An 11,494-nucleotide genomic window follows, 5' to 3' on the forward strand; every position below is an offset into this window, starting at 1 on the left:
AAAAAAAAGTTTAATTTTCCATTAAACTTTAGATAGAGAAGATCTAAAATTAGGCCATAAACTCCGTGAGGGCTTTTATTTTATTATTTTGGTTTGTTACTATACTCCCAATACTTAGCACAGGAACTCAAAAGCATTTATTAAACAAATGAAAAACTTCATTAACAACTGATACTACAATTATCAAATGTGATCATTTTTAGCTTATTATAATTTAAAGCAAATCTTATTGGAAACCATAGTAGAGGAATGGACAGATACAACTACACGAGGTAAGATTGGAATGGAAACAAATATTCCAGAACATAAACATCTGAATGAGTGTTGTTCCCTTCATAGCAATAACCTCAGGAAGTTACATGTTTAACCTAATAATAACATCACTGCTCTAAAAAGCTCTGTATTTGGAATTCCCTTCAGGGAATATGGAATATTCGCACTGGAAAATCCTCATCTCTGGAAGGTCATTTCTATTTTTTAAAAAAATTAGTCTAAAGTCATGCCAAGCCAAAGCTGTAAAAGAAGTAGGTGATTACACTAGATTTCATCAATTGGGGTCAGAAACGAGGCCAACTTTCTCCAGAGAGGGCCAAACTAGGCTTTAAAGATCATTTCAGAAGAAAAGTTACAAAATGGTGGAAAATCAATATAACTACTTTACGTTATAAATAAACACTACTACATTTTTTTCTTTTTCTGCAAACATGCTCAAAGTTATATTAATTAAGACAGAAAAAACCTTAGTTGAATGTTTCTAATAAAACAGGTCTTATTTTTACCTTTAGATATTAAAGTTATCTAAAGAAAGCAGACAAGATACTGACATTGTTGTATTATTACCATATTATTTTACAAACTAATAATTAAAATGTTAAGTGCATCCTCAGCAATGATTTTGTTAAAGAATATTTGAATTATAAGACAATTATAAAGAAGAGGATCTACCCAACTATCCAATCAAAGCAGTAGAGTTTGACAAACGTTAATTAGTAGGACTTCACAGTTTTGTGTCTATTGTTAATTTAAAATCAACAGCAGTCCTAGATTTCACTCTTCTTTAAAGTGGGTGGGAATCATACATCCTTCAAATTCACTTTACGTTGTAAAAGAAAAATCTGAGATAGAATAATACTTTAAAGAGTTTACTGAAGTAAGTAGCAAGTCATGAATTGGGGAACACCAGGCCGAAAGAGGTTTAGTGTTCCAATAAAAAATTGTCATTTATGGGGTAAATGAGGAAGCAAAATAAAGAAATTATTTGATTGGTTGCAATTATACAGTTGCCTTATTTGGTCTATCCCATTGGAACGTCCCTAGTAACATAATTATAAGTTTGCTGGCTACTTCTGATTGGTTGAGCTTAAGTTCTATTTTTCTTTAATACGAGCATTTAAAAGAAATAGTTAGAGTTAAGTTTTGCTTATTTCTGCAAATCAAGCAAGGTTGAGGTCACTTATGAGGCCTAAATGGTTTTGTCTGCTAAGGGATCCTTGGTCTCCATTTTAATTAACTTTAATCAAGTGAAGTTCCAATCTCCTGGCACATTGAAGAGTGTTCCTGTAACAATATGCTCAGTGCAAAGACAATATAAATAGAGGACATCTAACCCCTGTAGGTCCAGGAAATAAAAGAAAAAAATGGAACACTATTATTATTGTGATTATTCCTTTCACTGTTTATGAGAACATGACAGTATGAAAAAACACAAAATATGAGACAACAAAGCCACAGACAATGCAGAGGGAAAGACACACCACTGCCATGCAGTATTCTGGCTTTCTGCCTCGGAGCATTCTCCTGCTCTGGCGAAGGCAGGTGCTACCCAAGCCAACCAACAGTTCCAAACAGAACTGAAAGAAGTTCCAAATTTCTGAAGTGGCTGGAATTTGTAAAGCAAAGTAGAGGGGCTCGGCTGTATGGGTGGGGGAGAGGGTAAAGAGGAGTAGAGTAAAGAAGATGGAGTGGCTATTCACTTTGGGCACATAAAAGACTAGCAAAAATTACCTACTGAAGGCTGAAAGCTGAATAATAATACGAGTTAAGGAAGTGTTTGGAGGCACTGGAGTTCCAGCCCAGCCAGAGTAGAGAATTCACTAAGCAACTCAGGCATTCAATTGAGGCAGGGAAAGGCCACTCTTTAAGATTAAGGACTACACCCTCTGGTCCAGGTACTCCCTAAAACTAAATCCAAAACTAGTAATAGGTCCACCCTAGTAAATTATAAGACCAAGCCTGACAGGATCAAAAGGATCTGCCAATAATTTTACTGCCTCCCAGAACAAACCTCATCCCTATTTTAAAGGAAGAGGATACAATCTAAATGCTCTGTAGTGAAACACACGCAATTTCTAGCATACAATAACAAACTACTACACATGTGAAGAAATGGAAAATGCAACCCATAGAGAAAAGAAAAAGTAGTCAATAGAAAATGACCCCAAGATGATTCAGATGTTGGAATTAACAGACAAGGACTTTAAAGCTGTTATTATAAGTGTATTTAAGAACATAAAGGAAAGCATGGCAATAATGAAGAGATAGGAATCTCTGCAAAGAAACAAAGAACTTTTAAAATAGCCAAATGGAAATTCTAGAACTGAAAAGTATAATGTGTAAAACAAAAAGTTCATTGATGGGTTTAACAGCAGACTGGAAACAACAGAAGAAAGGATCAGTGAACCTGCCACAGATCAACAGAAATTATCTATTTATAAGGACTAAGAGGAAAAAAAACTATAAAAATTAACAAAGTCTTGATGTTTTCTGGAACAATATCAAGTGATTTAATATGTATATAATAAGAGTCCTAAAGAGAATAGAGCCAAAATATATTTTAAAATATGTGACCAAAAATTTCCCAAAGCTGACAAAAACTTAACTTATACACCTGGTATGAAAATGTTATAGGGGGTGAAACATACAAGGTGAAAACAATGCAAAGGATGGCTGACCTCTCATGAGAAAAATGAAGAGCAGAAAAGAATGGGCAAACTCTTTTAAAATGTTGGGAGAAAACTGCTATCAACTGAGAATTGTTTATCCAATAAACAAGATAAAGGCATTTTCAGATAAAACAAAACTGAGAGAATTTGTCACCACCAGATGTATTATGAGAAGTGCTAAAGGAAGTTCTGCAGTCTGATGGGAAGGACACTAGAACCTACAGAATAAAGAGCTAAGAAGTTGGCTTGAGCACAAGTAAATATACATAGAATAAGGAAGCCTGGTGCTTCAATTGTGGAAAAGGAAACACCCAACAGAGAAAACAGGAAGAAAAATAGTGCATCTTGAGGTGCTGAACTGAAATTGGAGGTATCAGTATGAATTCATTGTTTTTAGTATAGTAAGAAAATAGATCTGGAAATAAATAAAATATAGGTGTGCACGTATATTTGTATATCTTTTTCTAGCTTTGTCTGCTGATATAGCAGCAACAATGAGTGTAAACCAGAAGCAATGAGCACACCTAGTGCCCCATCTTGGCTTCTAAACACCATTCCTTCCACCAACAGGAACTAGGGCTCCTTGGAAAAAGAATGGTTCCAGGGCTAGGGCAGGGAAAGTATAAGATAAGCCTCAAACATTTTAATAGGCCAGAAAGTTAGAAAACACCCAAAAAAGTGATGAGGATGTATCAAAAAGACACAAGAGTCAGCAAATCTGATATAATTTGAGTATCAGAATAAATGAAAATAATAAGAAATCATAATTCATTAAGTTAAAAAATCCATTGGTCCATACTGATATAAATGAATGAATGAATAAATGAATAAAGGAGAAGGCAAAACTCTTCCTTACATTAGAATGCCAGCTAGTAAATATATAAGGTATGTTGGATCATAAATCAAGCTACTATATGTACTGAGGTAAACTTACATCATATGCCTTCTGATAACATACACTGAGAAGGTCTGTGGTATAATAAAAAATGTATTTGGTCTTTGTTCCCAATTCCTGGCACAGACCTCCTAAAACCCATGGAATTTCTTGAGTGATGGGAGTGTATTTTTGATATTTATAACAAGCCCCTTTCAACCATACCTGAGTTCATGTTAATGAGGTGACTTATTGGTGGGGGGGAGAGAGTCCTAGAACACTTTAGGATGGGAGCTGGACACCAGAAAACCCAACCACATAACTAGAGGTGATGGGAGTTTGGATGTGTTGTCCCCACCAAAACGCACGTGGAAATCTGATCTCCAAAGTGGCAGGGTTGGCAGCTGAGTCATGGGGGCAGATCCTCATGAATGGATTAATGCTCTCCCTAGGTGGTGGGATTAATGAGTTAGTTCTTACACTATTAGTTCCCGTGAGAGCTGGTTGTTTAAAAGACCCTGGCACCTCCCCTCTCTCTCTCACTTGTACCCACAGGCTGCCTGCCACTTTCTGCCATGAGCAGAAGCAGCCTGAGGCCTGTGCCAGATGCAGCTGTCCCAGAATCATGAGCCAAATAAACCTCTGTTCTTTATAAATTACCCAGTCTCAGGTATTTCTTTTATAACAGCACAAAACAGACTAATACAAGAGGGTTAGAACTTTCATTCCCATCCCAGCCTCTGGGGAGGGAAGAGGGACTGGAGGTTGAGTTCAGTCATCGATGGCCAGTGACTTAATCAATCATGCCTATGTAATGAAACCTCAATAAAAAAACCTCAGAACGAGTTCTGGGTGAGCATCTGAGTTGGTGACCATATTGCTGTGCTGGGATGGTGCTGTACTAGAAAGGGTATGGAAGCTCTGTGTCCCCCACCCCCCAAACCTTGCCCTATGAATCTCTTCCATTTGGCTGTTCCTGAGTTGTAACTTTTATAGTAAAACTGTAATCTTAAGTATAGTGCTTTCATGAATTCTGTGAGTCATTCTGTCAAATTATTGAACCTAAGGAGGGGGACATTATAACCCCTGTATTGGTAGTCATCCTGAAAGAAGGATCCTGGGGATCCCATTGTGGCCAGTGTCTGAAGTGGGGGCAGTCTTGTGGGATTGAGCCTTTACCATGCAGGGTCTGTGCTAATTCCAGATACTTAGAGTCAGAATTGAATTGGATTGTAGGACACCCAGCTGGTGTCAGAGAACTGGTGAATTGGTTATTATTATTCGGAAAACCAAACAAAGTCTCAACATTAACATTTATGGTATTCCTGCCAAAAGGGCCTAGATTGAATCTACTCATGAAGAACATTCTGCAAAATACCTGGTCTGTACCCTTCAAAAATATCTAAGCTAAGAAAGATAAAGAAATGCTGATAAATTGTTCCAGACTGAAAGGAGGCTAAAGAGACATGACAACTATGTGCAATATGTGATCCTGGATTAGATCCTGGATCAGGGGGAAAAATAACCATAAAGATTATTAATGAGACAATTGACAAAATTTTGACTATGGACTGTTAAATAGTAGTATTGTATCAGATTAGACAATAGTATTGTATCAATGTAAAATGTCCTGATTTTCATAATTTTATTATGGCTGTGTAAAAGAATATTCTTATTAGAAAATATACACTGAAATATTTAGTAAAAATATGTCTCCAAGTTATTAAATGGTTCAGAAAAATAATACGCATATACTCATATTACATGGATTATATATAGAGAGAAAACAAGAAGAAATGATAAAGCAAATGGGGCAAGAGATAAACAACTGGAGAATCTGGATAAAGGGTATATGGAAGTTTATTATACTGTTCTTACAAGTTTTCTGTGAGTTTGAAATTATATAAAATAAAAATAATAGAAAACAAAAAAAGGAAAGAACACAGAGGACTTGCCAAATTATAAGGCCGGTTTTCTTCCACAGAGTGGCATTTTTAAGATAATGGCCTAAAAGTGATTAGAACATTGAACGAGCACAGACAGCCATTCTGAAACTGTCTCCTAGGGCACAATTACGCCATGAGAGATTAGTAGATTTATTTATATTAAGACAGTAGCTACTGTTTTTTTTTTCTTCTAAAATCCATTTTGGAAACAATTTTACTCATAAGAAATTCACTTGGGAGAATTTATAGTTCTTTAGGAATATAATGAAGTAAGATCTGCAGGGTGAGAGAAGGTGAAAGTGTGCTTCTCTGGAGAAAGAAAGAAAGGGAGGGATAATAAAGTGGCAGTGGGAGGAATATCAACAACATGGTGAAGGCCACACACAAGTGGCAATGTGACCCTTCCCCAGTACCTTCCAAGTGTTCTCCCTAGACAGCATGGTACACATGGAATGGCTGTCTGGTGGAAGCAGAAGTCTGAGTTGACTTGGGAGAAACAGAGGTGTTTTGACAATGTACATCCTTAAGACATAGGAAATCTTGGGGAGGCTAAGATTTCACTGGGACATGGAACAGGGGTTCAAGGCAACCCAGCATAGGTATTGGATTATATCTAGTTTTTATACATAACGAAAACACCAAACATTTATATAGTTGTTCTAACTATATATCTTCTTCTTATTAATAAGTTAATCTTCTTAATATAAGTGTTAACACCTTCTCATCTTATTAATAAATGTGTTAATATCTTCTTATTAATAAATGCTGTGCCACAACCTCACCAGCGGAGAAAAAGGAACTCTCATACATTGTTGGTGGGACTGCAAAATGGTACAGCCTCTATGAAATATGGTATGGAGGTTCCTCAAACAATTGCAGATAGATCTGTCATATGACCCAGCTATCCCACTGCTGGGAATATACCCAGAGGAATGGAAATCATCAAGTCGAAGGTATACCTGTTCCCCAATGTTCATCGCAGCACTCTTTACAATAGCCAAGAGTTGAAACCAGCCCAAATGTCCATCATCAGATGAGTGGATACGGAAAATGTGGTACATCTACACAATGGAATACTACTCAGCTATAAAAATGAATGAAATACTGCCATTTGCAACAACATGGATGGACCTTGAGAGAATTATATTAAGTGAAACAAGTCAGGCACAGAAAGAGAAATACCGCATGTTCTCACTTATTGGTGGGAGCTAAAAATAAATAAATAAATTCACACACACACACACACACACACACACACACACAAACCGGGGCGGGGGGGGGACATAACAACTATAATTTCTTGAAGTTGATACGACAAGCAAACAGAAAGGACATTGTTGGGAGGGAGTGGGGAGAGGGAGGAGGGAGGGAGGTTTCGGTAATGGGCCACATTGTATATCGACAAAATAAAATTAAGAAATAAATAAATAAATAAATAAATGCTGTGCCACATTCAAGGAAGTTGCATGAATGATCGGCTGATGCAGGAGATGATGAGTGACTAAACATCAAAGTACTGTAAGAGCAGCATTGACCAACTAATCCTTTCACTGGAACCTGTAGTCTAACTGATAATCACTAGACTAAGCTGTGAATCTTGTGTCATATTTTAAATACATAAATGTTATTTTATTAGTAGTAAAATAGTTGAACTTTCATATTTGTATCATTCTATATCATTTTCTGTTACAAAGTTTTAAAAAGTGAATCAAATATTCATAATTTCTTACAATTAATTTATCTATGAAATTATTTTTTCTTTTAATTCTTAGCTTCAATATGAGCATTATTACATTTCATGGCCACCTCTTGATTTTCCACTGCTACATTACAACCTTTAAACTGTTCTGTGGTCAAATAAGCTTAAGAAATACTACTACAGAGAATCATTTTTACAGATTCACATTTAAAGAAGTAGGACTCAGAAAACATTAGAATGTGTTTTCATTTGAATATTCTGACTACTTTCACAAAAAGCTATGAGACAGTATTTTGACTAATCATTTTATGGGTGAGGCTGAGTAATGAATAAATTATCCATTAGCCAACTGACTTCCACAGCTAATAACAATGCAAATTAGATCACAGATCAACCCCCCACAACTTCTAATGACATTCTTGGGACACAAAATAACTTCTGCAAAGCCACTATGAACACAGATCCAGGGTCCCAAGGGTGAAGCAGCAACATGAGGAATCCACAGGCTGTGGGGCTTCATGCTGGGAGCAGTGCAAATCAAGGACACTAGCTGGACAGCAGTACAAGAGTTATTACTATTGACTGTAAAACAAAAACTACATTGTTGAAAACTTAAAGATGGTAAGCAGATTAAATAAAATTCATATAAATGAAAACTTCTCCAGACTGGAGACATTCAGGACCATGCAGACAAATGAAGGCTTTCTCAGCAAAGCTGAAGAATATTTATGGTCCTACTGTACTTGGGACTATAGTGCCATTGAAAAGTGGAAACCCAGCTGTCACCTAAGACTGGAAGGGAATTCTGCAATTTTGGCAGCAATCCTTCAGCTGTGTCCTTAATACCCTTCCTGGAGTCTGTTACAGTGTGATGTTACCACAGAGCTCAAAGAGGTCATGGAGATAGCTCCAAAAAGACTGGTCAATTGTTTAAAGAGAATCAGAATTGAATAAATTGCTCATATAGAATGAATTCTGAAAAAATATCTCAGGTTTAACCTACCTGACCTATCATATCCCAAATCCCTGCCATCAGTATTCCTCACCAGGACCATTATTCATTCACCTAACTTCAAGACCTGAGTCATCTCGACTCCTCTTTTCCCCTCACTTCCATCTTCTATTAGCTGCCAAGTTCAGCAGATTGTCTACTTTTCACCTGAAGTCCATTCTCTCCTTTTGATCTTTATGGCCAGCGCCCTGTTCAGGTGCTTACTTCCTCATACTTAGACTAAAATAATCTTCTAGCCTCCCAGCTTCTACTGTAAAATTCATTTTTCTAAAGCAGTTTAAATCATACTGGTCCCTCTTTCAAAACACCTTCAATTACTCCTTATGGCTCTGAATGAATATATATTCCTCAGCCTGGCATTCAACACCTCAGTAATTTCCTGACCCTGCTCCCACAGCTACTGAATGTCTGTCCTGACTATTAACTACATATTTCCCTGTGACTTCTTCAAACTCCTCTTTACATCTGGATCTCCCCATGTATACATCTCAGTTTATATATATTTAATATATATATCTTTAATATATGTATCTTATATATTTCCCAGGGTCCATATCAAACACTGCTTCCTCAAAGAATCTTTTTACCATCTTTCCAACTAGATGTCATATCTTGCTTCTCTGAAATCTGTCACATTATCTCTGGCATCTATTATGATCTGCTTTCTATTGCCTTTATCTATAGCATCTATTATTATTTTCATTCATCCAATATTTATTAAGACCTAATTATGAGCCAGGCACTGTATCAGGCACCAGGAATACAGAGGTGAATAAAACAGCTATGACTCTTCAAATTATATAAAGCGATAGAAAATTACCACTGAATTTTTATGGTGTACCACATAGTAGCTAGATGGAAAAACTTCTCTATCGAGGTGCTATAAAATACCTCGTAAACATACAAATTGTCAGCCAATTAAGATGCTTTGTTTAAAAACTGTATTTCTACTAATAAAAAGAATCATTTTAAATGGGAAATTTGAAGATTCTTACAGTATAATATTTAAGTCCATAATTAAAGACCTGGGCATAGCTGCAGCAAAAGTGGAAGAAACATCAAATACCTCCATCAAAATATTTTAGAGCAAAAACTTCCATTTTCTGAAGATATCCAATGTTTGTATGCTTAAAAAAAAAAAAGAATGAGAGGAAGGAAGAAAAGAAAATCAGACTTCGGTATCAATGGGACTTTGAATGACTGAATATGATTGACTGAATAAATGAATGAAGGAATGAAAAAAGACCATGGGTTGGTATTTTTTTTTTTTTTGACAATTTTTGGACCCATCATTTTAGAATATCAGTAAAATCCTCAGAAGTTCACACAGAGATAACATAAATAGGGATATGTATAGTTATCGGATAAAAAGATGAGAGAATACAACTATGAGATGAGCTATCTTAAATTATCACTAAGGAGAAAAACAAGAAAAGATTTCTCTCAGGCCCAGATCCTTGACTGAACCAACAATGAAGAAACTAGCATTTGAAAGATGGGAAAGTTCTTACTATACATTCCAGTTTTAAATAAGTATGCAAATTATTACATCTCTGGTATAGCCCCACCATTCACAATTGCTGTCCAATGCCCCAGCCATATTCTGCTCCCACCACCCGCCTCTGCTCTGATGGTCCCCTATTTACCTCATATGCATCTTTGATGTTCAGGGGCTCACCCAGTGCTGCCACATGCCCCACAATGCCTTTGTTCCATTCTAAGCGGATGCAGTTATTTGAAGCTTCTTCCAGTGTTGAACCTTCAGCAACATCAAAGAGGCGGCTGATAAGAAACTTATCATTGGAGCTGTCCTCACAGACAAGGAACAGGGAATAGCGGTCAGCAGAGATGAGTCCATGGATATGCAAGAAAATTTTGTGACATAAGGCTGTGACATCCAAATGACTAGAAATATCTTTCACTAATTCCAAGAGTCTTGAGCACTGGTCCCCTTCATCATTATCAAACCGTGGGGGGGTTAGAGGCATCTGTTCCTTCTTTTCTGAGTCAGAAAGGAAACTCACAGTTCCCTCAGAATCCTTGACAACAATGGGTCTAAGAGGCCGGTCAAATTCAGAGGCGGAGATTTTCCTGGTTGGTGTCGCAGGGGCACTGTTATCTGACCGAGGACTCTGCTGCAAGGGGCAAGAGCAAGATTCAGTGTGGCTTCTGATGCCTTCCTTGCACGCAGGGATGGTGTGAACTCTCTCAGCAAACCATGCATTGACCATTTCTCTGCAGAACACAACATATACACATGTTAGAAATTTGAGGAGGAATGGTGCTACCCCTGAAAGCTGCTAAAGATCTCTCAAGGTAAATCGATCAGATAATCATCTGATTTGTCAAAGGAAATAAATACAAGACTGTTTATTTAAGACAGATAATTTTATTCTGAAAAACTATACAGGGCAACTGTTTCAATGAATACCTTAAAGTCTGACTTCTACATATATAATTTTAGATATCTGATTTGCAACATCAAGCATCAAGTCTGCTTCTCTCAAAATTAGTTCATAGTAAAGTGAAAGACACTAAACTTGACAATAGTGTTAGGAAAACAAATACAGAAGATAATTTAATGTTTAAAACACACAACTTTTTCTGAAGTTAAATATTTGAAAATTAAAAACCAATATTTATCTAAATTTGGCTTGCTAATATCCATAATTTTGGATAGTTATATCCATAATGTCAAAATAGATAAAATTTAAAGGGGAAATGGAGAATATAAATAATTTAATCTACTGTGGAGAAAAAATATAGACTTCTACAAATATTATCCACCAAATATTTACTCAATAATGGCAAAAATGATGTCTTCTTCTAGACTATTTACCCTTTGTGTAAAGAAAGAAAATTTAAAAGTAGACATTACCTAAGTTAAAAAATGCAGCCCAAGAAAACTGAAGGTATTTATGTTTTTAATGTACCCTGCTATAAAAAAAAAAAAAAGAGAAACCTATTTTGAGCTAAAGCCTTCACCGTGGGTGATTTTTTAAACAAACATACCAGATCATA

General features: G+C 36.3%; 1 protein-coding gene across 1 annotated transcript in view; it reads right to left on the reverse strand.

The window, feature by feature from the left end:
* The window catches only part of PDE5A (phosphodiesterase 5A), a 127,373-nt gene extending 116,665 nt beyond the window's left edge, over positions 1 to 10,708 (reverse strand). The window contains exon 1 of the mRNA XM_063108167.1: positions 10,120 to 10,708. Within this exon, the coding sequence (XP_062964237.1) occupies positions 10,120 to 10,704 (585 nt within the window). The 5' untranslated portion in view covers positions 10,705 to 10,708. The remainder of the gene's footprint in view (positions 1 to 10,119) is intronic.
* Positions 10,709 to 11,494: the final 786 nt, after the last annotated feature.

This window comes from Cynocephalus volans, chromosome 9, assembly GCF_027409185.1.
Source record: "Cynocephalus volans isolate mCynVol1 chromosome 9, mCynVol1.pri, whole genome shotgun sequence".
NCBI classification, from domain to species: Eukaryota; Metazoa; Chordata; class Mammalia; order Dermoptera; family Cynocephalidae; genus Cynocephalus; species Cynocephalus volans.